The sequence below is a fragment of the Teleopsis dalmanni genome, chromosome 1, assembly GCF_002237135.1.
Source record: "Teleopsis dalmanni isolate 2A chromosome 1, ASM223713v2, whole genome shotgun sequence".
NCBI classification, from domain to species: Eukaryota; Metazoa; Arthropoda; class Insecta; order Diptera; family Diopsidae; genus Teleopsis; species Teleopsis dalmanni.
Window position 1 is genome coordinate 156,803,914 of NC_051846.1, and position 27,158 is coordinate 156,831,071.

Genomic DNA, 27,158 nt, shown 5'->3' on the forward strand with positions numbered 1-27,158 from the left:
TTATTTTTCTTTATTTGTAAGCGCGTAAAAAGTTTACTTTATTCAAATTTATGATTTTTTTTATGTGTTTTAAGGATGTCGTTGTCGCAGGTATTAATTGGTGTTGTCCTGAATATTCAGCGGAAGCTAATAGTCTGTTATTTTTTAAAGTTATTGTTCTTTTAACCTGGCAACTATTTTGGAATTGCTATGGTTTTAACTTATCATTTCACGGTATTTTAATTTATGTTTTGTTAACATGTCAGTTACAGTGACGAGTTTTTTAATCGATAGTATATTTGATAAATCTTGCAATTCAGGCAGATAAGAAACGCAAATGTGATGTAAAGTAGCCAGTTCGCGACCTGTAACAAATGCATTGTATTAATTTATTCGAGATTAAAATAACTTATATGAAAACGAGAATATTTATATAATCTCAAACACAAAATAAAAAAAATAAAACAAAAATTGTATAAGAATTGACTTCGATTTGCTCTATTTACAATGACGTCGATAAGGTTTTAAAATTCAGTACATCAATCTATCTGTATATACGCGAAAATATGGATTAAATATATAAAAAAGATTTTATATATTTAGGTGTTTTTAAAACAGATGAAAAGTATCTGAAGTTCTTGTAGATAATTACTAGATGGTACATAAATGATAGACTATGAGTTGGAGCCAATATTGATATTGCAACCAAAGCCGACTTGAAAAGTAAACACATACAAGGATGGCAAATCACTGCACAATAGGATGTAATGAAAGGAAGTTCCAAGATCGGCGAAAAAAGATTCAATATAGGTATAAATTATATAAGTTATATGAAATAAAATTTCAGTGTGAAGCAATTAACTTACGCGACATCCATGCGTAGATGGTTGAATTTGAAACGCAACGCAATATTACGATTAAATATAAAATTGTCTCTATTTAGTATATAAATATTACTGAAGTAATTTAACAACCAGGTTTATGTCCTGATAAAAAATAAAAAAATTTTGTTTTGAGTCAATAAATGACGATAAATACAGACATAAGGGGATTCTTAAATTAAATAATGAACTATTAATTATCAAATTCTTTTTGTACAAAGACAAAATTATGATAATGAAATTTTATATAAATTCAAATTTAACTTTAAATTAAAGCACAAATAAAAATAGCGTACTAGAAAAAGTGCAATAATAAAAAATATGAAGAAAAATATATAGGAAAATTAACTTGATGAATTCATTAACAACTTAATTAACGTTTAGAAATTAAGATAACTCTTCTGACAAAACAGATTAAATGAAATACCAAAATAAAGTGGTGATTTTTTTTCAAATTCTTATCGACACTATTGGAAATACAGAATATAATAACACATTATCAATAAAAATATACTCTATGTACCTGTATCCTGATTATGATGACTATTATTTTGTTCAACAAACATGCCAGGTGGTGGATTTGGATCTGTGACAAGTGATAATTGATCAAGGAAGACAATCATACGTTCTTTATTTTTTAATATGAATGGGTTTACAACTTCCATATATTGTTCCTAAAAAATATATGTTTTTATTTAAATACACTTAAAAATATATTAAAATTACCTTTGCACCAAATTCAATAAGGTTAGCTAAATTTTGTAAACATTTTGCAACCATAATTAGAGATCGGGTAGCTGCAGTGGGCGGTGTTTCACTCACCAAGCCAAATTGTCTTGGATTCAAAAGTGCAGGACACAACAAACGCAAAAATATGAAACCAGACACCACACGTGTGCGTACTAAACGCTCCGTCGGCCATTTTGAAACAACAGCCTTCTGCAAACAGTTACATATGTAACGAACACTACGCGGACAAGCCTCTGGTGAGGTGAATATTGAATGCGTTACAAGATCAAGTATTTGTAAAAGGAACTCTGCATTTGAACAGGCATCATCATTTACATCCATTTTGGTGGGATTCAATTCCGCAGATTGCTTGCTCTCAAGTATGCGTTGCACAGTTTCAGATACAGCAGACTGTAAAAAACCTGTACATTCAGTACGCATATACAAATCCATTAGCGTGGTGGCTAGGGAAGCACCACGAAACAGTGTTGTTGTCTCATTTTCACGTGCAATTTCAGCTTGGCAAAGTACTCTTATCAGTTCTGTTTCGCGTTTCTCATGACGAAAAACACGTAACAATGCTGTAGCTAATGGCACACGATCATTATGACAAAGTTCTGCAAGCGCTTTTACTGAATATAATTCAGGTTCAAGTAGTAATTGTTGCAGTGGACTGTATTCTTCGCAGGGCATAATTAAATCATCAAGATAACGCATACGCAAACGTAATGAACCCCATTCACCCATTGGTGTCATGCCTGTGAGTTGATACCATTCTTCGGTTTCTAAACCATTCTTCAGACAGGCGAGATCGATAGTCAGTTCAGCCACTTCTGAGTCCTTACCACGTTTGCCACGTGAAATTAGTGTAATAGTTAATGAAACTACATCTGGTGGCACATCACTAAAAAATAAAACAAAAAAAAAAAAAACTATTGCTTGTAAAATGAACAAAAAATTCTTTAACTTACTCTAGCACAAATTCTTCCTCCCAAACTGGATCAGGTGCTATCTTAACTCGTGTCTTTCCAACTTTTACTTGATTCAACGAAATACTACAATAAGGATGTGGCACTAATTTAAATGGCAAACGATGTGCCTCTAATACATGTAAGTTAAGACAACGTAATTCACGCAAGCGTGGCACTTTCTTCTGTGCACGACTTAACTGTGAACCACATTGTGCTTTCAGTGCATTTATCCATTCTACATAACTCTCTTGACTAGGTGCACAAAGATAAGTGGCAGTGGCCAAGCAAGGCAATGCACGCTCTACTATTTGAAAACAATATGGTCGTTCCCAAAGTGAATCATGGCACTGATATACATAAGCACAAGAAAGGTCAATGAGACCTTTCGGTTTAGTCTTTTTTGGATTGTCATAGAAACATAAATGTGTTTCAGAACCCTCGCTGATAAGTGCAAAATAAAGTTGCTTCCATTTTGCTGTTTTATCTGATTTTTTATTGAGATGTCCATGGTGTTTGATGCCTTTGATTTTTTTTAAACCAATTTGATCTCGACATTCACGCAAAGTTGCATAAATTTTCTCTGCTGCTTTTTCAACAACAAATTGTTGATTGAATTCTGGTTGAGAGCCATTAACAACCTGAATATGCATGCGTGATAAGTCAAAAGTTTATTATTACGTTAAAAGTAACTGAAAGTTATTATACTAACCGGATGACTTAAAGAATGTCCTTCTACGATCTGCTCTTTGCGATACCGATTTATAACTGCATCCAAACATTCAAAAGTGCGTCCACCCATTAAGTAACGCACTCCTTTCTTCTCAATGCGAAAACGTTGAATCTGATTATTTATGTGAAAGAAAAGTGAATAATCACCAGGTGAATTGTCACTAGGACGCACCAGAAAACTGCCAGGACCAGCTACAAAAAATAAAAACAATTTAAATTTAATTTAAAAAAATTAAAAAGTTAATGAAACGATATTAGAAATAAGGGAGACACTCACCCTTTACCAACATATCAACAGCTTCATTTTTGGTACAATTTGGATGAAACCATGGAAATACTGTGTTAGGATCAATTGAAACATCTAAGTCATCTACCAATTCACGGAAAATCATCCCCTGTTCACCGGTACGATGTGCCGTTACCCAAAGCCAACCATCGCCCATGTCATTGTGCACGAAAAATATGTCGCCTTTCTGGAAGCTCAGTTCATCTGTATCTGGCATCTTAGTGTATGGTAGTATGGCGACAACGCGTTTCTTGTCATTGACTGGCTCTGGCGGTGCAACTGGCGTGACAAGTCGCTCACGTTTTAACAAATCACTACATGAGGTGTAATAGCCGACCAGATCACTCAATGAAATGAATTGTCTGCCACCAATGTAAAAGTCACCACAAACTGCAGTGATGCTATTGAAACACAATAAACATAACGATAACATTTATTTGAAAATATTTCACAACATGTGTAATTGTAAGTGTGACTCACCGAAAGTGATTAATGCCTGTACGGCCCAAATAACTGAGCACATATGAACCAGGTTTACGATCGCTTTCGCGTACTAAGATTTACGTAGTTGCATTAGAGAAAAATAATAGAGAAAATAAATAATACTTAAATACATACCCAAATAACTGCCCAGTTTTCCATTGCCTTGCAGACGAGACTCTGCTGAATAACGATCTAATCTTCCGTGATACCATTCGCTCTCAGGTGGCGCTATTATGGCAGGTCGATCGCCTGTAAAAATTCCCAGAAATTTTGAAAACAACCATGAGAAATTTGTCTGCCACGAACAAAAGTAAATAAATATAATAAGCAATAGTAGCGCGGCGGCACCAAATGTTGAAAGAACAACAATCAAATTTGTTGCGAAAATTGATGTCATAATTCGTTAAAAATCGTTTCAGATATTGCAATTTCTATGCAAATTCCATTTAGCTAGAATCTCAGTTGGAATTCCAATTTGTCAAAATGATGACGACACAACAAACAGCAAAGATATTTTTTGCAAACAACAACGACGACGGCCAACTGGCACATGTATTGTCATCAGAAATTATAAAATATTTAAAAGGTAAACAAAAATTAAAACGAAAACTTTGTTACATCACTCTTGGCCAAAAATTGCAAAGGCACTAAAGCCACAGCTACAGCCACAGTCACAGTCACAGCCAAAAGCCGCAAACTGAAACACCAAACACCAAATGCCATACACCGAACACCGAACACTAAACACACAAGTAAAAAGTATCTAAGTATCTAATGAGTGCGATAATTTTGTTTTTATTGATATTGGATTTTTGTTGTTTTTAGCTATGAAAATGAATCAGCCATAAAACCAGCTCAAATCGATTGGCTTGAGGAAATAAGTTTTACGTTTAACGGAAAAATAAAGTATAAAGTTGGCTTATATGGCTGCGGATTTGGGTCAAATTCCAAAAAAAAAAAAATGTTTCTTTTTATAAGTAAAATAGTAAAATATTTTGTTTAGTATGCAAATATAAATAAATTTTAAAAGAATTTGCTTCAAATTATTTATTGTTCTAAATTGTTTATTTTTAATTATTTTTTATCTTATCAGTTCTAGTTGAATCAGAGCAAAAAATGCTTTAACGTTTCTTTAAAGGCTACGATTATATATATGTCTGTACATATACATAGTGAAGTTATAAAGCACTACTGATTACAGATATTTGCAAGTATTAATGAAATTTAATTGATCATTAAAGCTTTTATATTTAAACTATATTATTATTAATTATATTTTTTAATAATTATTAATATTAATTTATTTTCATTTTTTTTCTTCATTTTGTTATAGATATTAACGACTAATATAATTTGATAGTGTTGTGGTTGCGTTAGTCTCTTTAAAAAGGCTGTTTTAGTACTTTGAAGTTTTAATTTTTGATTTAATTTATAGCATATAGTTTAGTTTAATATAAAATTATTGTCGATGTTTTGTAGTTTATTTTGACTTCTTCATTAAAGCGGAGTATAGCGGAGAAGCACAAAATTGTTACTATTTAGAGTACAAAAACTTAAAAACGATAACATATAGAATTTTTATTCATTCACGAGAAAGAGCACTGGTATTTTGACCTTAGCCTTTAAAATATTCCAATACAGAGAAAACGGAGAAGTTTGCAGTTATACTACAGAAACTTGATGATGCATCGACTCTCTATCACTAAAACATTCGGTTACCCATTAAACACATTATCATTCATATTAACGGTTCAAAAATATCAATGGAGGACAAGAATTAACCGTTAGTGTCATTCTTTGAAGCTTTTCATATGTACGGCAATTGGTCACTATAGAACAATTCTGACAGATAGTTCACTGGATTGAGATTAGTTTTTTTTAATATCAGTGCAATATTATTTTAAGAAGTTTAAGTTGACCCAAAAAAGTGATTTGGGTCTTTTTTGTATATTTGCTTTTAATATATCCCACTGAGCAGCGATTTGTAAGAAGGATTTATTTTAATTAAAGCCATAACCATCCAAACCAATGCTACGACAGAACCAGTTTTTTTATCTAACCTCAACCCGTTAGAGAAAACTTGTAGTTTCTTTAATCCTTGCTTTGTTTCGATGCACGGTATGTTTTTTCCCACTAAGGTGTTCGAAGGTTCAAACTTCTCGCTTAATACTAATTTTCCACTTAAATATAGTACTATTATAGTATTCTTAAATAATTAAATAGTTCCAGAAAAATTTTTTTAAAAAGCTAAAATTTAAATGTCTTCTAACGTTTGTAGATAATAAAATCACTTATTACTATGGTTGGAAATATGGGAAAGAATTTGATAAAAAAAATGTGATCTGTCTGTTTGGTGGGGATTGAAAAAATCGTTTTATTTGAGTTTTTTCCGGACAATAATTAAAAAAACCAAACCAAAAAAATCTGACTATTTAGTCCATCACCCATCTATAATAAAAATTAAAAAACAGTCAGAATATATAAAATGGAAATAATATGTTTAATTCTAGAGTTTATTGTCATTAATTAAATGTATTTAGTTATTCATTCAACTAAAAATGGATGGAAATAATAAATAAACAAGTGTTCTATATATGATTTATACCAGGTTTTTGCATATGATATAACATCATAACTGCTTAAGAGAGTATAACTATACAACTTATACGCATACAACAATTTCAATAAAATCATTAATAAGCGACTTGTAAATCCACATGGATAAAGTTTTATATATATTTTTTATACCAATTTTATACCATAATTATATTTTGTTCTCTTAATAAAAAAATGTCCTTCTACTATACTTTTCTTTTTAGTTATAAATGCATAATTATTTAACAAAGTACGAATGCTAATCAATATGCATATTATTTAAATGGATGAATATTCTTCTTATTCATGCTAAATCCTACGTACATGTATATCAATCACAGTACAACTCCAGAGTAGAGTGGATCTCATTGCGATCATCTCACTAAATTAAATAATAAAGCCCATGAGCATTATAAATTCATGTTGATAAAATTTTATATACATTTCTTTATTTATACTATAGGTGCACTATTTCCCACAGGTTAGAACGTAAGATGATGTGAGACCTAATACAAGTTTAGTAAGTGGGGAAAGTTTTTCCAGCTTGAATTAAATGTATTACTATATGAAACATATTTTACAGGAATAACATTTTCGGATTATCACTTGTTCCGATTTAAGATAGCAAAACCTTTACTTCAAATAAAAATGCCAGAAGTTATATGACGTCAGGTGAGAAGTTAACGACTAATTTAAATATATATTATAAATATAAATGCAAACCTAATATATTATTGCATTTTTTAATTTTAAGAAAAAAATAAATTTTTCTGAATGTTTTAAAATTCGTTTGTTTTAAATTTTTGATAATATTTTTTTTAAATATTTTTATTTTAAATTTATTTTTTCTTTAAATTTTTTTTTTCAATTTATTTTTTTTAATTTATTTTTTAATTTTTTTATCAATTTTTTTTTTTAATTTAAGTTTTGGTTTATTTTTTAATTTTTTTTATAATACTATATAAATAATATAATAATAATATATATATAAATTTTTTATAATATAAAATTAATTTCTGTTGTCGTAGTTCATACTGTTCGAAAAACCTCTACATTTTTTTAATTTTTTTGTAAGTTTTTTTAAATTTTTTGTTAAATTTATTTTTTTTTTGTTTAGTTTTAAATATTAAATGCTACTTTATTTGTTGTTTTATTGAGCATTCTGATTTTTGAAAATTTTCGTAGAATCCAGGTATGTAATTGATTGATTTTAAGTTTTAAATTTTTTTTCAAATTGTTATATTAATTTTTTGTTTTAAATTATTGTTTTAATTTTTATATAATATACCGTTTAATGCGAGTACTTATTAAGAGTGTGATTTTCTACATTAGAACCACAGTTGCACTGCATTATGCATTGCACTAAAGTTAATCCAATTTGAATTCACTGCACAGTAATAAAAACGTCTAAAAAAATATATACATAATTATTTTTTATTTTTATAATTTATTTGAAAATTCACATCATAGGCTATTATAGTTTTTATTGTTTTTTAAAATTAAATAAAATATTATTATTTTTTATTTATTAAGAAATGTGAATATTGGTTTTATTTTTTCTCAAATATTTTTATTATCGATCAAATGAGCTGCAGTTCACATGGTTTCGTATAAATAATTTTGTGAAAAATTATAATTTTTTTATGTGAAATAAATCTCAATTTAATTTTTTTATAATAAAGATACATTCCAATTCAAATTTTTGTACAAGTCACTTTTTAGTCATTTCAAATAATTATAATTAAGTTAGTTTAAAATAAAAAAAAAATCATAGTGCACTCACTGAAAAATTTGTGAATTTTCATGGCGTTTTCTTTAATTGCATTCAAGTCGTTATCATTCATGCCACCGCCAATGGAATTCACTTGAGAAACGCGAAACAACGACATTGCAGTCAGCACACAACAACACTACAGCACAACGGTACAACAACGTCGCTTGATATTCCTCGACGACCAAAAAACACTTTCCTTTTCAATTAAATTAACTTGCAATCTAATTTGAAGTAAATTTGCGCATAGACTACGAAGAAAACAAGCACAACAACAACAACAACGATAGCGACGACTGTAACAAATTTAACATCGTTAAAAATACAAACAACAACAACAATACCAAAAACACGGCAATGCACACGACGTTAAGGGTAAAAATTTACTTGCAAGCGATCTAATTTCATTTATTTCAACTATAAAATAATTTTAATTTAATATTTTCTTAAGTAAATTTTAAACTGAAGCAAACTGAAGCAAACAGAAGCACTGCAAAGTTAAAAATAAAATAAAACTCATGAAATTGAATGACTACAACGGCAAGTCAACAATAGCAACAGCAACAACAACAACAGCGACAACAACAGCGACAGCGACATTGGCAGCAATAGCGAAGCTTGAAGCTCGACTCAGTTCTTATAATTTTTTATTCAAGTGAGAGCACTAGAGAGTAAAGAGTGAAATTTGAAATGAGGAAAAAAATTGATTTTACTTAGAACACAAACACATATTAGCGATAAGTAAGAACAAGCAATATATACGTGAGAGCTTTTATAAAAGCAAGGAAATGAAACGACATAAGACCAGACCAGACGAGGCATAGTCTCGTGTCTATGCTTAAATACAACAACAACAAAGTAATAACACAACAATAATGATATCAATAAACAAACAAATAAATTGAAAAAAAAAATAAAAATAAAATAAAACACATATAAGTAAACTTAAACGGAAAAATAACAATTTGGTACGAACGACTTGAATTACGGCATACGGCAAGGCAAAGCGGCACAACTCGACGTATACGAAATATCAATGACAAAACAAGAACCCATCAAATAGCATGAAAAAACTCAACTATGTAAGAATTATTATAATAATGACGACAATAATAGCGAAATTGTTGTTATGCGAGTATTTGAATTGCAAAAACTATGGATGTGAAATGTAAAAAAAAATAATAAAACCACATATCGACTATAAAATGGAATTCAAAAGGAAATTAGTGAGGGAAATAGTTGAACAACCAATAATGGTTGAAAAACTAAAGGAAAATAGAAGGCACAATATGAAAACTTAAAAGAAAAGTTTAAAGATTATACTAACTATAAGTGAGTTTCCACTAGAAAACTTAGATTAAATCATGGGTATGGTTGATGTAAACTCATAAGCAGATACGATATCGTTTAGTTATTAAAAATAATTCACAATACTGATTTAACCGTGTACATATAGCGAATCATTAAAAAGATATCGATTCATCTACCTTAAAGCAAGCTATCAGTATATTTATTGGGCAACTTGAGGTAGAAGAGAATAAAAATAAATAGGGTATCGTCTCCTAAGCGGAGCACTGCAACCATAGTTGATATTTTGTGCTGCTACAAACCCTAACCGAACAGAACACATTCCGTTTTTTTGAATGAAAGCTTAAATGTCAGACCTTGAGGAAAACTTCCTATAAATAGAAAAAACAGTTGTAACGTATACTTTTGGTCCACGAACTGATCAGAAATCATACACAACTTCTGCTAACTTGAATCCCAATAGATTTGAGCGTCTCTCCAGCGTTTGTTAAACTATTTACATGTACGGTATATATTAAAATTAAAAGATGTCACAAGAAGTACTAACCACAACTATCATGGACATTTCTGGCCTACGAATGGATCAGAATTAGCACACTAGTTCTGATAACATTTCTAATAGATGTTAGCATGTTTTAAGCTATAAACTATTTACACATAGGGAATATATTATAAAAAAACGTATAGTAAGTACCACTTACAATCAAAAAGTATAAGATCAAATTTATTAGTCTTGTTTTCCTACTCATTCTTTGATATAATCATTGTAGTGCCGAAATACTGCCTTATATCCACTGATTGTGGGCTTCTTCCAATGGCTACAATTGACTATCCAATATAACTAGTTAAGGCTGTCATGATATACTCCATTCAGCTTGTGAACAAGACAAATTATCTTGGTGTTGTGCTATCTCCTAGGTACAATTTCTTTTACTATAGTGTTAATATGAGTAAATATCACATATTGAAAGGAATATATTTCGGATAAGTTTTTTGTGATAAGTTTCTTTTATAATATATTTTGAACTAATCTGCAAGTTTAAGAAATATGGACGATCTTTTTATGTTAGTTGGCAACTTCCACTGTCTTATAAGAGAATATGGAAGTGTATTCTTCTTTCTAACTGAAAAACATTATAATTAATATTTACTGCTGTTTTAAGTATTAAAAATCGCAGCCCGCAACTCACTGCTTAATGGAAATTATTTTTAGTCATTCTTTAATTAAAAATCAAATACTGAAAGTTAAATATGCTCAAATAAAAAAATTATTAAAATATTTTTATTAAATATGTTGTTGTGGTTAAATAAAATTTGATTCATTAATTTAATTTACAAGAAAAAACTCCAAAATCATATGTTAATTCTTAAGTCATACTTATAATACCATAGAACTAGAACTATGCGCATGACTCAGATACAACGTGATTTAACATTTAGAAGCAGCACGGTGCATATCTCCGTTCACGTTTATACAAGTAATTATTAAAGATATCTTTTTAAACTATAAAGTAATGAACCCCAATAAATATGACAGTTTATTGTTTCGATTTCGTTATTAAAATAAAAAACTAAATATTGGAATTTTGTTAGCTTTAAAATTTCAACATCACTCGATGGAAAATGGAAAACTCGAATAATTTACTTTGGAGTTAAATTTTTCAAACAATTAGAAGCAAAGTATGAATTGAGATACAAATATAATTGTTTTTATTATATGAAAATAAACTTTAAACATTGAAATGCAGTTCCTAGTTCTTAGATATATACAAGAGAATGGTATATTGAAGAAATGAACATTGAATATAATATATATTGATGACTGTAACAATAAACAAATTTTGGGCTGGTCATGTTATTAGAGAAAGCGATAGTTACCTATCGCATGAAAAATAATGACCAAAGCAGATAACAGTAAGCTAAAAGCAGATAAAGATTAAAGTTAACTTAGATATATGGTTTTGCCAAGCTTCGACAACTATCAAAGTTTATATTAAAAATTGTGGCGTGTATTAAAAATTATAATTTTTGTTTTGGTATGCAATTATATTGAGGATATAATTATGGCAATGCGAAGCAGATATACCATAGACATATGCTACACTAATTTCCTTATGTGGATGCAAACATCAGACGTAAATGTTAAAACTGTTCGCATAACTCAAACAAAAAAAGCTAGCTTCAAAGCTGAGACATATTTTAAGACCAAAGATGAATCATTCTACAAGAGAGGTATCGAAATGTTAGAGAAACGCTGGAATGATTGTATTATTTTTAAAGGAAACTACGTTAATAAATAAAGTTGATTTTTTTAAAAGTTGTTTTATTGGTTACTCTACGGTCTTATCAGTCAAGGTTTTGTAGATGAAATCGTTTTTTTAATAATTGATGAACAGTTGTCTTGATTCTAGATATTATATTTTTGTGTTTATCTTGTTTAACTTATATAGAATATTTCTTGGAAACATTCTATAAATTACAGAACTAATTTCACAAAGTATCGTATAGAAAATAAGTTTATTTTTATATATACCAAAATATTTACTAAGAACATCAAAAAAAACATCTGAAAAATGCTACATTTCAATCTTTTAAGACGTACACTAGTGACTATACTAGCGACTATATCCTTATGCTTAAACAATTTTGAAATGGAATAGAATGGTTTGAATTTAATTTTTTTTTTTGTTAAATTGTCGATTATTGCTAAGCTCAAAATATATATATTTTTTCTTAATTTATTTTTTATAGTATATACTCTTAATATACTTTACCTTGTGAATAGTTTACAGAATACTATTTTCTGTCTATCACGCACCATTTTTCTACAGCTAGCCTTTTGTTTTACTAAATGTTTCGGGTAGGCTTTTCTTTGACACCCCGCAATTTGATAAATATTGTAAATGGAGAGCCTTTGGATGCTTCCACAAAAAATAAAATTAACACACTGTATATAACATTATTCAATTGTTTATGACTTTCCTCGCACCTACTACATAAATATTTACAGAGTTTCACATGGCAAATCTGATAATATTTGCAAACAATATTTTGACTTTATTTGGTTTATTGTTGTTAAATATAATATTTATTTATATTTCGTTACTAAACTTCAAAGCAGTTAAATTATTATAATTTTTTACCGACACTTAAACCAAATGAAGCTTATTAAAAATAAGTGGCGTTAAAAAAAATTTTTAACACATTATATGCTATGCAATGAATAATTTCATTAAACTTAAAAAAAAATTAAATATAAATATAAAAAAATAATAAAAATAAAGGTCAACGTCACTTAAAAATCGCATAAAATAAACTGTCAATTTAAGGCATTCAAATATATAGATAGACTATCAATAAAAATAATTGTACACATGCAGATACACTCGTATCGTGTAAGAAATTATTATTGTTATATTATTGAACTTTATGAGTTTGATAACAAATGGAGGTCAAGAATGGAAACCATAGAAGAGGAAACCGAAAGATAAACTTTAAACACAAATCATATATACAAACCACATTTCATGTATTTCATTTGCAGTATCTGAACATAAACACTACAAACGGCTCGGGGCTATAAGCAATTCCATGGATTAAAATACATAATTTTCAAATAAAGTTAATTTATTTGTAATTTTGTCTTTTGACATATCTTGTGGAAGTAAATACTTAAACATTTTGCTTTGATAAGTTTGTTAACAATAAAAAGCATTCAAATATTATTTAATTAAAATTCGACTATGGACTCACAGCATATTCCAGAGTTGCTTCAAATAAACAATTTTTTTTTTATAATATAATTCTGATCATTTATATATATATATAGGTACATATATACAAAGGCTTTTTGATATATCAGTAATAAATGCAAAAAGTTGAGTTTTTACTCATATTTAAATTCTCGAGCTAATATCCGTTCAGATCTACGAACTTGATGCGACTTTATTCTAATACATTCTAAAACATAGATTTACTTAACATTCTCAAAATATTAGGTTACAAAGATTAATTAGTTATGGTGAAGGGAGGAACGAGTTCTCCTCAATTATTTAAAAAAAATGCCGTTCTGAATTTACAAAATCTCGTAATAGTGGATTGTAGAGAGAAGGTCAAGCTAGAACCAGCCAGAGGCATTTAAAAGGCAAGAATTTGGCCAATGCTAGAGATATCGCCGAATGTGTTGAAGAAGTGGGTCCCCAGAAACTTAAGCATAGTTCTGAACAAACCTGGACATAGGTACATTAGGTGTTCTAATGTCCTTTCTCCGAGAGCTGATAGACACGCATTGAAGGAGATGCCACAGGGTAGGCCAAGTCTAGCTCCATGCCGTCATATGGCTGTCAATGTTCTGTTAAGACAGATATTAATCTAGATACCTCTGATTTGCTTCTATGTATTAAATCAGAGGTTCTACATTTGGAATAGATTGGCCATGCAGTCCTCGACCTGGCTGCTGAGGCGACAAGGCTACAAAGATTAATTCCGAATTGAAATTTCTATCCAGATATATCTATTATTATTACTATTGCATTTGATGATAAATAGTGTACTATCTTTTTTCTTTAACTTCACCAACTAACCGCATTAAAGGTGAAACATAATAAAGTTCTTTTACTATTTTACCTTTTTGATATGTAACTTAAAAAACAAGAACTGCAATTTTTTCTACTGATAAAATTATATTCGTTTTTTTTTTAAAGCAAGTCATTTTAAGAAGTTTACTAAGAAGTCGACGACTCTTTCGTTTCCGCCGAATTATAGTGATATATTCATGAACAAAATAATTTATCTATAGTTACAAATCGATGTAGAAAATTTTCTAGATAACATTGAAATATTTGCAAACATTAACTGATTGGTTAAGTTTTTGATCCACTGTAAGCAAACGATGCATTCCATCTTCTTGTCGATTTTTTCATAACTGCATTCCCGTAGATAAGGCGATAAATGAATATGTAATTTTGTGGATAATTACAATAGCCGCCACAGCACTAAATTCATTTTAAACATATATATATAAACAGATTTATAAACTATAATAAATAAAAAGTAACGTAGAGTAGCAAAAGGAAATGACTCCCAAATACGGTTGAAAAAACGGTGTATCTTTAGACTTGAAGCGCGTGCTTTGTTTGAAAAACTGCTTAAATGCAAAAGATACACATATTAAAAAATTTATGAATACAAACTCGAAAGGTTATCAGCTACGACAGCTGTATAGACACTCTACAAATAAAATTGCTGTATTACGAACTATAAAAATGTATGCAGATATTTTAATGATTATAAAATAATTTTTTTTTATATAAAACAAATTTTTTATTTTATTTATTAATAACAGTTCTAAAATAAAGATATAGAATTTTCAGAAAGATTTTTGTCAACAATAAAGTAATTCAAAATTTTTTTCAATTATGCTGATACAACACAGGTTACACATTAAAATAATTTTTAGAATTCGAATAGTTAAATATAAAATAACCGAATTTTATTTTTTAAAACAATAATAACAGTGCAACAAAAATATAAAAAAAACACTTTCTGCTTTTTGATTTTTTAACAATTTTTAGTCTACTTAGCAACCTCATTTTCCTGTAAAGATTTAGGTCTCTAACAATAATGGATTAAAGTTCAAAAATTGGGGCTTTGAAAGGTTAGTGATATATTTTTATTTGCAGAGATATGATTTTCATGTTTTCAGTAAACACGCTGACAACACATGAAAAGTTCTCTAACTCATAATTAACTAATGTTTTCATACATACAGGACAGGAATAAAAACGGTTTTCAATAGTCTCCACCTTCTCCTACTTTCAGTTGTTTAAATTAAAATGGAGAATAAATTTAGCTATCCGATCGCAACTTACACATACTATGTTTGTGAGCATATTTCGAATTAACAGATTAGAATAGAATCAATACAACCTTAACAATATGTATTGTTAATGAAAATATATTATTGTTGGTATGTTTGATGCCAAGAGAATTAATTATTAAAATTCATGTTTTAATAGTAAATTAAATAATAAACGAAAATCAAACTATGGTAGCAACTTACTGCATTTACTCAGATAAAGAAATTAAAGTGCAAAAATTACCTTCAATAATATTGAAAATAATGCATATACAAAACATAAATTGCTGCATCAGAAAACCAAAGAAGAAAATAAGTAGGAAAATAAAAGTGCCGTTTCAATTGAAACAAGCAAATATATATCTTCATAAGTTAATGTTTTTAGCATATAATGTTGTTTGCATTTCACTGTAGTCAATTTCTGTATATAAATAGACAATAAATAAATAAACAAGTATTTATATAATACTTAAAATCCAGTACTCTCATTGAGATGCTCCATAATGATATCAGTCTTGTGGTAGAGAACAATGAAAGTACCTAAAATCTGCTCAGCATATGCGCAGATGATCTTGACCAATTACAGATCTCTACAGCAATCTTTTTCCAAAGATCAAAGGAGGTTTTTAAACCTCTAAGTTTCTAATGCAGCAACATAATGGGCAAATAGGCTTAAGTGGATTCTTAGACTCACAGTATACCCAACCTAACCTAACTTAACCTATATAATATTCAGAAATAAATACTCGTAATTATAGCACATAAAATACTTATGCCTTTATAATTACAAAACTCAAACCCGTTACAATATGATAACTTAGATATAAATACATATATTTAATTTACAACTCAAAATGAAAACAGAATTGAAACAACCGTTTTGAAGTGTAGCGCAACTGTGGAAATAAGGCAATTCACTGTTCCTGTATTATTGTCACACGTTCGGTGTTTGCGCTTGCCTTCACGTATGAGTCACCCACTTAAAAACTTTGCATGTATCACAATTTATACAGAAAAAAACAAAAAAAACAATAATGCTAGTAATAGCGACAATAGAGGCAAAAGCAAGGAACTTGGGGACGCCAGCAAAAAACATTTGTAAGCCAAGTGTGACTGCATTTTTCTTTATGGTTTACGAGTGACTTTATGTGTAATTTTTGCTTTTAGATTAGAATTGTAACTTTATTAAATTATTTTTTATTTTTTTTTTTAGTTTTAATATAATACGCTTCATGTAAAAACTAGATTTAGTCACTTGATTCATCTTGGTCCAGATTAATCATACAGCAATAATGCCATTGCGATTCCGTCTTTGTTTGAAAAAATCTTAAAAGTCGTTCATAAATTATTTTTTAATATTTTTTGCTTTATTCTTCGGTATAAATTTTTTCATATTTTTAATTCGCAATTTTTATTATGAAATAGTTTATTATACAACATAAAAATTCTATTTAATATGATTATAAGCATGTTTTCTTTAGTTGGCAACTGAGATTAATTTTAGATTTTAATGATCTTGCAGTTTCGGAATTAAAAGGAAATTTTGTTTATTATCAGTTTAATTAAATTTTTAGTATTGATCATTAAAAACTCACACACACATATATAACAAAATTTTTATAACCCAACTCCAATAGACTATAATTTTACAGTGTCATTTCACAATTTTAAAGGATTGTCAGAAAAGATATGTATAATCACTTTTTAATAATTATAAACAGAAGAAACTTTCTTAATAAAATAAATATTACCATAACTTTTATAATTGCAATATGTAAAAAAAAACTCTATAAGTTATTTCTTAACAAACATCTTTTAAGTTGTTAGGGTTAAGTCCGCTTTTAACCGTTAGTTGATTACGTTCCTTACATGCGCGATGTCATTATATATTCTTTTTAAAAATATCATAATTTTTATTATACTTTAAAGGGTGAACTGGCGAATTAACACGCATAGACGCATATTGGGCTGACTATGCGTGTTAGGTTTTTATATCCGGGCAGTATCAATCAAAACCATGTAAAGCAAATGCTTGAAGTTTGTATGTAAAAATGATAAATCTAAATCGATTTATATGTGAACCACAGAATATGGCATTAGTATTTATCGATCATTTTAAAATTATACATTAAATCCATTTTTTTGTTTTATATTGAACGATTTACACAAATATCAGCGAGTTTTTGATACATTTTTAAGAAACAATTTCTTTTATTAAAAATCAATTTGAGTCTAATATACATTCACCATAAATGAACTCCTGTCATTTTTCGGGTAATTTCACAGTTCCATTGCTGTAAAACTTCTGTGGTTTATTAGTAAAAAAAAGTGATTTTTAGCGGCTCTTTGGTCAACCGATTTTTTTTCATAACGATTGTTTTGCAGGAACCACAACAAATGGTAGTGAGACGGTGAGCTATACCCTGGATGCATCAAAATTTTCCAACCAAGCTCCTTTCCAACAATTCCTTTTCTATTGGCTAATCCTGATCAATTTTCCTGAACTGCATTGTTCAAGCGGTCGAGTTCTGAGCAGTAAATACGTAAATTAAATGTTTCATGATACTAAAGTAGCTGGTAATAGACAATTTCCTTCCAATTCCACCAATCTCACCAAACGTTCAACATATTTTTCTGCCGTCAACATACACTTTAAAGTCAGTCGTGTAAGGACGATGATCTTTGATCATGCGCGTTAGAGTTAGATATTCTCGTATTAAATCTATTTTTCAAACCCCATAACGATTGGCTGCAAAAATGGTTACATTTCGTTGAATTTTAGCAGTGTTTTAGTAATAGTAATTCAGTCAATCCAATTTTTTAGCGTTAGATCATACGTTACCCAAACATCGAGCGTTAGTGCGTCGCCTGCTCCAAACTAAGTGATTCCAAGTAATCATATTTATATTGTTCAGTTTTTCTGTTATCTCCTGACAGCTTGCGTGTCGGTCTTAATCCCCTAGTAGCAAGATTTCATCGGCTTTTTAGTAACTGGTCCACCGCAACGAAATGCACCTTTGATATCCAAATTTCCGGACAACGCCAGGACTACTACTGACTCCAGCGTTCACTTGCAGCATCCTCACCATTAACTGCACACATACTTCGACATGTTTTTTATTTTTTTAAATATTTCACTCATTTTCAAATCAATATAACTTTTCACACGAGCACCAAATTACAGAACCATGTTCACAGTAATATGTATACTAAAAAATTATAAGGAGAGTAGACTTCTCCTTAAAGAACACCTTAAACGTTTTTAAAGGTTTAAAATCAAACTTCTTACGCCAACATCATGAACCAATAGGTCTAAATTGATGCTTATGATCATTGTAATATAACTTAATTTTTACTACATATTAAAAATTTGATTCTTTCATCTAATTATAACTATATAGTTTCAGTTATAAACTTTGAAGTTTAATTTTATATCAATAAATTATAAAATTTAAAAGACCAAACATTGTTCTAAAGTGTGTTTGAATCAAGTTCGATCATTTAATCATTATTCTATTTAGATATTATTATATTGAATTGATTTATAGGAAAATATATATTCTTTTTAAAATATAAAATAAATATTAATGGAAGACTTACCATTTAACATATTCGGTCCATCAAATTCATCCTGATCTAATTCCTGCGCCAAATCGCCCAAATCAATACCACCGACAGCCATCATGGCACCTAAACCACTTATACCACCTAAAGCAGCTAAATTACCGTCATCAGATCCACCCGTTGGTGAGCCAAGTTTATCCTTCTGTATGACGACATCCACATTACCTAAGCGCATTAAATCTGCCATTATTTATTGTTTTGTTATTGTTGTTGTAGTAGGGATGATTATTATTGTTGTTGTTGGGATAGGTATAATAGTGGTTAAGCCAAAAAAAATATTGACGATCGAATAAAAACAAAAATTATTTTATATGAAAATTTATTTTTATTCTTTTATCAAAATATATTAACCCAAAATGTGGGCTCGGCAGCATAAAGCTTTTTAGCACGCGTCAGCAGTAATTTATGTGCTCTTTTGAAAAATGGCCACAAGCTATGACAGTGACGACGAACGATGACGATTATGCGGTTAGCACGGCGGCATATGACGATTTTATCACTGATGATAATTACAATTGTAATGATAATAAAAATGATTATAGTACTGATGGTACTGTGCTGATGGTGGTGAAGATAAGCGAACGTTTTGATTAGTGCGTTGAGTATGATTGAACTAAGCGATGAATGAAAGAGCACTAAGCAAAATAAGAATTTGTTTAACTGCAAAAGATAAAAGTAAACAAAAATATTGATAAATACGATGAATGAACAATACATTGAATATATACAATTGTTTATTTATATATACAACTGAATATACAGATATTTATATACAAAGTTATTTGCTTCAAAAATATATATAATTAATTTGAAGTATGCAAGAGCATGAAATATCATGTATAACAAATGTTAAAAGGTGGAAGATAAGAACTATTGAAAATTAAATAAATCAAAAAATAAGCAAAAATGTTAGCTATGGCTTTGCCGAAGTTTAGATACACTTTCCTTTACATAAAATTTTGAATCTGCATTGCAGTCTCATATATGAGATTCATATATGAGTAAAATATATAAGTCATATACATAATATAATATATATTACGTGCTGCTTTATCTCGATGCGACAAGTTGTTTCAATAGTCTTTTCGATCTTTAATCCTATATCTTAATCGATATATAAAATATATAAAATATATGAAATATATATAAAATATATGAAATATATATAAAAATATGAAATATATAGTAAATTTTGTACCAAATTTCATTTAAATATTTTTATTAAAAACGGTGTAAACTCATATTCAATAGTTCATTGTTTAAAGCAACTCAATGGAAACAAACTTAGAAACAAAAAGTCTTGAATACTTATACTAAGATGACTCAAGATCCAAGAATACAAGATGACTATATGTATATAAATAATATAAATATAATATAAATACAAAGTAGCAGCAGCTCTAAAATAAAGTTAACAAAGATAAGCTAATTATTGAATGTCAAGATCAATTTACAATTATAGTTATTTATGAGATTTCCCTTAATAAATTTAAAATGCAGACATATTACTAGATTTTAAACAAATCTAAATCGATAAAAATAATTTTTTTTTCTTTTATCTATAGAAGTATATTCTGTATTTTATTTGAAAATGTATATTAGAAACGGAAAGAATCATATTTAATTTTTTTTATGGGTGGTCCGATTTTAGACAAACCGACAAATTATCAGAGTTCGCACTCGAAAGTATGTCTGCAAAATTTCAGAGGAATAGACGGACAAGGCTAAAACAAAGCTGATCAAAAATATATATATTTTTATTAAATTTAAACAAAAATCTTGACCAACTTAATGTATCCTTTTTAGAATTTTTTGTGTAATGGGTATAAAAATAATTGATGATATTTACATAAAATAATATATGTTAATATTTTTATAAAATAATTTATAAGTTTATATAGTTTACTTCTTAGAAAAAGACGGATTTTATATATTACACATTATTTACTGAATTTATTAATTTATACAAAAATAACAGAATAACCCTAAATAATAAAAGGGAATTGAAAATAAAAAATTAAAACGTAACAGCTAAACTCACTGAAAACATGCGATTAAAATGAGAAAAATTTCCATAATATATATTCATATATATATTATGAATATAATAATATTTAAATATATTCAAACATTTTTGTTGTGAATAATATTTTTTTATAATTTCAAAATAGAACAGTAAACCCTAATACATATTTATCATATATATATATATATATATATATCAAACGCAATGCAATTTATACCTACTGAAAATCGTTCCTTATTGATTTGAAGAAAGTGTTTTTGAACTTGAATAGGAACTTCATCTGGACAAGACTACGAATTAGCTGACTAACATAAAAACTCCTGGCAATTTACAAACATTTCAACGGAATACTATCGGTGACGTTTGATGTAAAAACAGAAGTGAAACAAGGTTTCCTTGTTTTTCCAAGACCCTATGTACTAGTACTGAACGATGATCTAATAATATTTAAGTTAATTTATAGTACTTTTGTCATTTAAAAACTTTGGAGTACTTAGCTGACCTGTGACTACTTAGTCACAGTTATAGTGTTCTTCAACATAGTGCAGATGTCTGCAGATCTTTATCGTTTATCTTTATCGTATGTGTATAGCTAATTCAAAAGTACACAAAAACCGTGATCAAACCTGCTATATTCTAGGCAACATCGAAAAATGCCAAACTGATTAAGAAACGAATACAAATCTCAGTTTATAAATCTAAGGTGCATTTTTAACGCTAAATTTCAGAGCCCTACAAGTGTTAAAAACGTAGAATATGAAGTTAAGCTATGCAGTTACAGCTTTCAAGTTCTAAAACAATGATGCACGTAAATTTGACCTAAAAATTACTACATCAACACAAATTTTTTAACAAGTCTATATTAATATTATAATAATTGGAAATTAATAAAGGAAAATGTTCCTATAGGCATCTCAATAAAGCCAAATGAAAAAACTTTCAATGAAGAATTGTTTAAAAAATACTTTGGGTAAAAAAGTATACATTTGTAAGTATAGTATTGAAAGATACCTTATGCAAATAAAAATAAATCATCAATAAAATTAAAAATACAGAGAAATCTATTTATTATATATAGCGGCCATATTTTCCAGTTTTTGCAAACTATTATAGAAAGGAACACATTTGCAGCAATGTACAGAAATTTTTAAAATATATTATATAAATAAAAAAATTATTTGGACAATAACTCACGTATAAAGTGAAATTTATGCTCAAATAATATGGAAATTTATGCTATTCGTAATATATATAGGTAAAAATTTTCGTCAAATACTAGTGTTTTTCATATTAGGAATCTAGCATGTTGAAACGTCAATGTACTGCTGAAACATTTAAGGCTGTAAACAACAGAGTGCATAAAAATTGAGCATAACCAATAAGATATTGTTCTCAAAGACTTCAACTTTCTTATGACACCATATTCTTCTTAGACATAACTTCATTGATTTTTATTTCAAGACAAACAAAATTCGGTTTATCTAAAAGCTCGAACTAAATAACCATGTACTACTTAAAAAAGTTTACAGATTAATCAACTCGATACAGATCAATTACTTCATGGAAAACATCATCTTTATCCATGAAGTTCATTCATATTTTCGTGAACAATATATAGCAATATATGTATCTTCGCATTTGAAATGAAGAAAACCCACATGCTGGCTACGAAACACGTTTAAACCCCCACAAAAATTAACAGTTTGTTGTAGTTTATGGCATAGAGTTTTTTTATATAAAAATGACATTGCAGTTACCATCAATAGAAAACGATATAGAAACTTGATTACTGATTTTTTGTGGCATATTTTATATCATCTCAACTTGAACGATATATGCTTTTTATAAGAAAGGACAATCAATTTACTAAGAGAGAAGTTCGATGACCGTGCGATTTCGAGAAGTGCCAGTGTGAACTGACTACCAAGATTATTTACTCCAAAAAACCACAAACACTTAACGATCTTTTAATCAAAATTATTCGTATTATTGATAAAATAAATACAGAGTTATATGAAATAGTGGCAAAAAATTTGTAGTCATTCACATGAAATCATTTTTTAATTGAAATTTAGATAAATTTATATCTAAAAAATATAAATTTCAAATTTAATATATATAGTTTCTATTTTATCACAAATTTAACTATTAAAAAACCAATAAAAGATAATGAGATCTGTTGAAAAGTTTATAACTATAGTAGAGATATTTCATTTTACTATTTTTTATTATTTGAAGAAAAATAAAACAAAAGACTAAATATTTAAACAATTATATTAATTGGTTACCCACGTAGTTGGTAACCAACGTAGTTGGACACATTAATTCAAAAATTTCTTTGGCTATATTTACCAGAAAATTAGGCTTTCCAAGATCTAGCGGTATTAAAATCGGTTTGTATCGACTTATATTGTTTTGAGAAAAGTTTTTTAACATTCTAAAATCAAATATAATGATTTTTTAAATCAATAATATGATAAATATTGGCGTTTGAACATATATATAGCATATAGAAAAAAGATGCTTTATTTAAATCTATTGTTAAATCGGGTCGCTACAGAACTCGAAATCAATTTTTCAAACATATATCGACGTCTCATAATAAATAAATTATTTAATTTCGAAATTTCATTAAAGCAAAAAATATTTAAAAATTATTTAGCTTCGCGCAAATGGACTAGTTTTCTACTTTATTGAGTTTTCTAGTATTTTATTAAACATCCAAGAAATATCGTTCTTTTTGAAGATGTTGGATAGGTCTAACAATAGTACGTTTCTGTTTTGCATCCAAACACAGTCCTGTTATACTATATTCTAACATGATTCAGTTAATATTATACAAAATATGGACACTAAAATATGGAGTACCCAAATTTTAGTACTTTGAAATTGATTTCAATGCAATTGGGCCACTATATGTACTAATATAAATGCTATAAGTCTACCTTTGCTACGCCCATATTTCCAGGTTTAGATAAACCTAAACATCTAGATAAACCTCTCTACCAAATCTCTCCCGCTTAATTATTGGAATGAAGTTTTCGCATTGCGATGAAAATCCTCTCGATACATTCCTAAGAGGTGGTTTTAGTGGGTTAAAGTCTCACTTAAAAAAGCTGCCAGTAACTATGTATTTAGTTATTTTATACGATGAAGAAGTAGTAACAGATCTTTTTTCATCAACGAAGTTATGACTTTTCCTGCATATGCAAAAACTAATTGTAAATTTTGAGTATTGTTTGGTAATATATGTTTAATAAAGACATATATTGTCATATTATTTTTGAATTATATTTTATGAAACAGACAATCATTTATATTAAACATCAAATAATTTATGTACTATAATATTTTATAAAAATATTTAAAAAAATTAATTTTCTAATTATAATAATTATAAAGTTATTAAGTTATTAAGTTCGTATAAAAAATTCAATTTAAATCAAGTTTTCATATATTTCCCACGCATTTTGGAAGGCATTAAATGGGTCAAAATGTCTGCAATGTTAGATTTTCTGTCCAAAAACAACTTTTAAAATAAATGTATATTAAAAAATGTAATAACTAAACCTTATAGGCGATATTAATTAACTAATATATAAAAATTGAGTTTATTTTTTTTATTTTGAGATTAAAGAAAAAGTTAGATTTATTTATTGAGCTTCACATGCTATTATATTTACACATTTATATTTAAATTTTATAGTTTTTATTTGGGAATGTAAGTAAAGCTATTGAAAATCGAGTATAATGAACATTTTTTAGTACACAATATAAAACTATTGTTTGGAATCCAACCAGATAATCTGCTTTTTGAAATCTTGTTGGAATGGCTCAAATACATTTTATAATTTGAAAAGTCGATTATCTGCTGGTAATAGACCGATCTACAGTAATAAAATAATAATAATTAAATATTAATAATAATAAGGTAATAATAATTAAATATTAATAATAATAAGGTAATAATAATAAAATAAAAATAATAAAATAATAATAATAAAATAATAATAATAAAATAATAATAATAAAATAATAATAATAAAATAATAATGCAATAATAGTGTAATATAGATAATAGAATAAAGATATTATAATGCTAAATCGTGATCCTAATGATGACTCTCAAGGAGAGTCGAAATATAGAATATAATAAAAAATATTAAACAAACGTTGAATTATTTAAAAAAAAGTGACATATAGCCGGCTATAAAAAAATATAAATAAAAACAGGTCAATAAATAAATTTAAAATTTTATAAAATAGTAATAATAAAATCATTTCCTCTTATTTGAAGGGTCGTTAGGTAAGTAGTATTCACAGTAAGCGTAAGTTTAAAATTATATTACTAAGATAATATTGTACTTTACAGCCGTAAGTCTTAAAAAAATTTAAATTTCAAAATAACATGATTTGATATAACTGATTTTCTTAGACAAAGTATTTTCATTATATACAAAGACAAATTGAAAAAATCATTATGTGTATATAAATCATATTTTTCAACTTAAATAAAATTTTATTAAAAATTGTTTATTATATGAAATAAATAATTTTAAATAAGAACTAATTATAATTTCAGCATTTTTAAGTGAAATTGAGGTATTTGTTAATTTTATAGCATAATCTATTAATTTAAGTATTCGCTTTATATACAAAAAACTAATTTTTGGGGAAAACTTTTGAAAATATTATATTTATTCAATTATATATAACATATAGTTCTTAGTTCTATATAACATATATAAGTTGTCTGTAGGATAAAAAATTCTTTATTATGAATTTCACTTTCATTGTACGTAATTCTCAATACAAGATGTGTTTGCTTTGTCCAAAAAATAATTAAACCACGTTGGTTTTAGAAAAATTTTTATATCACATATGGATTTAATTAAAAGTGTTTTAAAAACATTTTCGTAATATAATAAAATCATAAAAGCGATATTAAAAATAAATTGTCAAATAAAAAGACAATTCGCTTGATGTCAATACTCGAAATGAATTTCGTTTAAATTACTTTTTTTTTTGTATAAGTGACATAACTCTGATTAAAATTTAATATAAAAAAATTTAAACTAAACATATTAACTAATTTAAGTGAATAGTTGGGTAGGGCGGGGTGGGGTGGTGTTCGATTTAAACTACCGTATTACTTTTCATAATTTCGCTATATTTTCATTCATTAATTGAAATAATTTTTGTAAACAATTTTTATTTCCCTTAAAGTCATATCACATCTGCGCCAGCGTAGAAAACCTAAAAATACCGGACATGAATGGGCACGACCAAATACAAAAAAAAAAGAAGAAAATTGAAGCAAGAAGCACTTGGCGAGGAAACGCAATTTTTTCTTAATGCTTTCCAAATGAGACGCATAAACTCACACTTACCGCACAATTGCACGAAGATTTGTATGCTTTTCTTTTTAAATCAAATTTATTTTCACTTTAAACAATAATTATAAACACAAAATATAATAATTTACACGGCTTTTGTCTGGTGAAGACAAATGACGAGACAAAAGCAAATCTTCACAGCACTACGCCTCCCCGACTTAATTAGCACACAGTCTCAATTAATGCAAAAACTCTATTTCCTTTCTATTTAATTCACATTTTGATTTTTTTTAAAAGAACCGGTAATTACAAATAAAGAAAATTAATCAAAACTATTAATAACACAATACTTTTTATTAAAATCACTTTGTAACAAAATCTTTGACCGTCCGACGTAGTTGACAAATCTTTCACTTACTATTACACCAACAAAGCACAATAAACCACCAAAGAATATCAGAGTGGCAATAATGTGTTAACTACATGGTTGCATTTAATGAAATTTTCAAAATTTAGTAGTAAATGTGGGTGCAGTTATGCCAGTAAATATTTAGGGTTATTGTTTTAAAATAATATATATTGT

The 27,158-nt window shown here is 27.9% G+C and overlaps 2 protein-coding genes across 6 annotated transcripts in view; one reads left to right on the plus strand and one right to left on the minus strand.

Moving 5' to 3' along the window:
- LOC119669546 (ras GTPase-activating protein 1) lies at positions 1 to 26,990 on the minus strand. 5 transcript variants are annotated; one of them, XM_038079477.1, is made up of 10 exons: positions 26,635 to 26,990; positions 19,190 to 19,378; positions 4,194 to 4,307; positions 4,056 to 4,128; positions 3,567 to 3,976; positions 3,270 to 3,481; positions 2,561 to 3,198; positions 1,587 to 2,493; positions 1,384 to 1,534; positions 1 to 344 (listed from the first exon to the last, which is right to left on the minus strand). In XM_038079477.1, the coding sequence occupies exons 2-10, from the start codon at positions 19,272 to 19,274 to the stop codon at positions 196 to 198; spliced, it is 2,739 nt and encodes a 912-aa protein (XP_037935405.1). In that variant the 5' UTR covers positions 19,275 to 19,378; positions 26,635 to 26,990; the 3' UTR covers positions 1 to 195. The 5 variants fall into 5 exon arrangements, with proteins under 5 accessions (XP_037935405.1, XP_037935404.1, XP_037935401.1 ...); XM_038079476.1 differs by having other exon boundaries at positions 26,630 to 26,990; XM_038079473.1 differs by having other exon boundaries at positions 19,190 to 19,393; positions 26,630 to 26,990.
- LOC119666533 (serine-rich adhesin for platelets-like) overlaps positions 1 to 27,158 on the plus strand; it is a 378,359-nt gene that overhangs the window by 168,483 nt on the left and 182,718 nt on the right. The gene's annotated exons all lie outside the window — the stretch shown is intronic.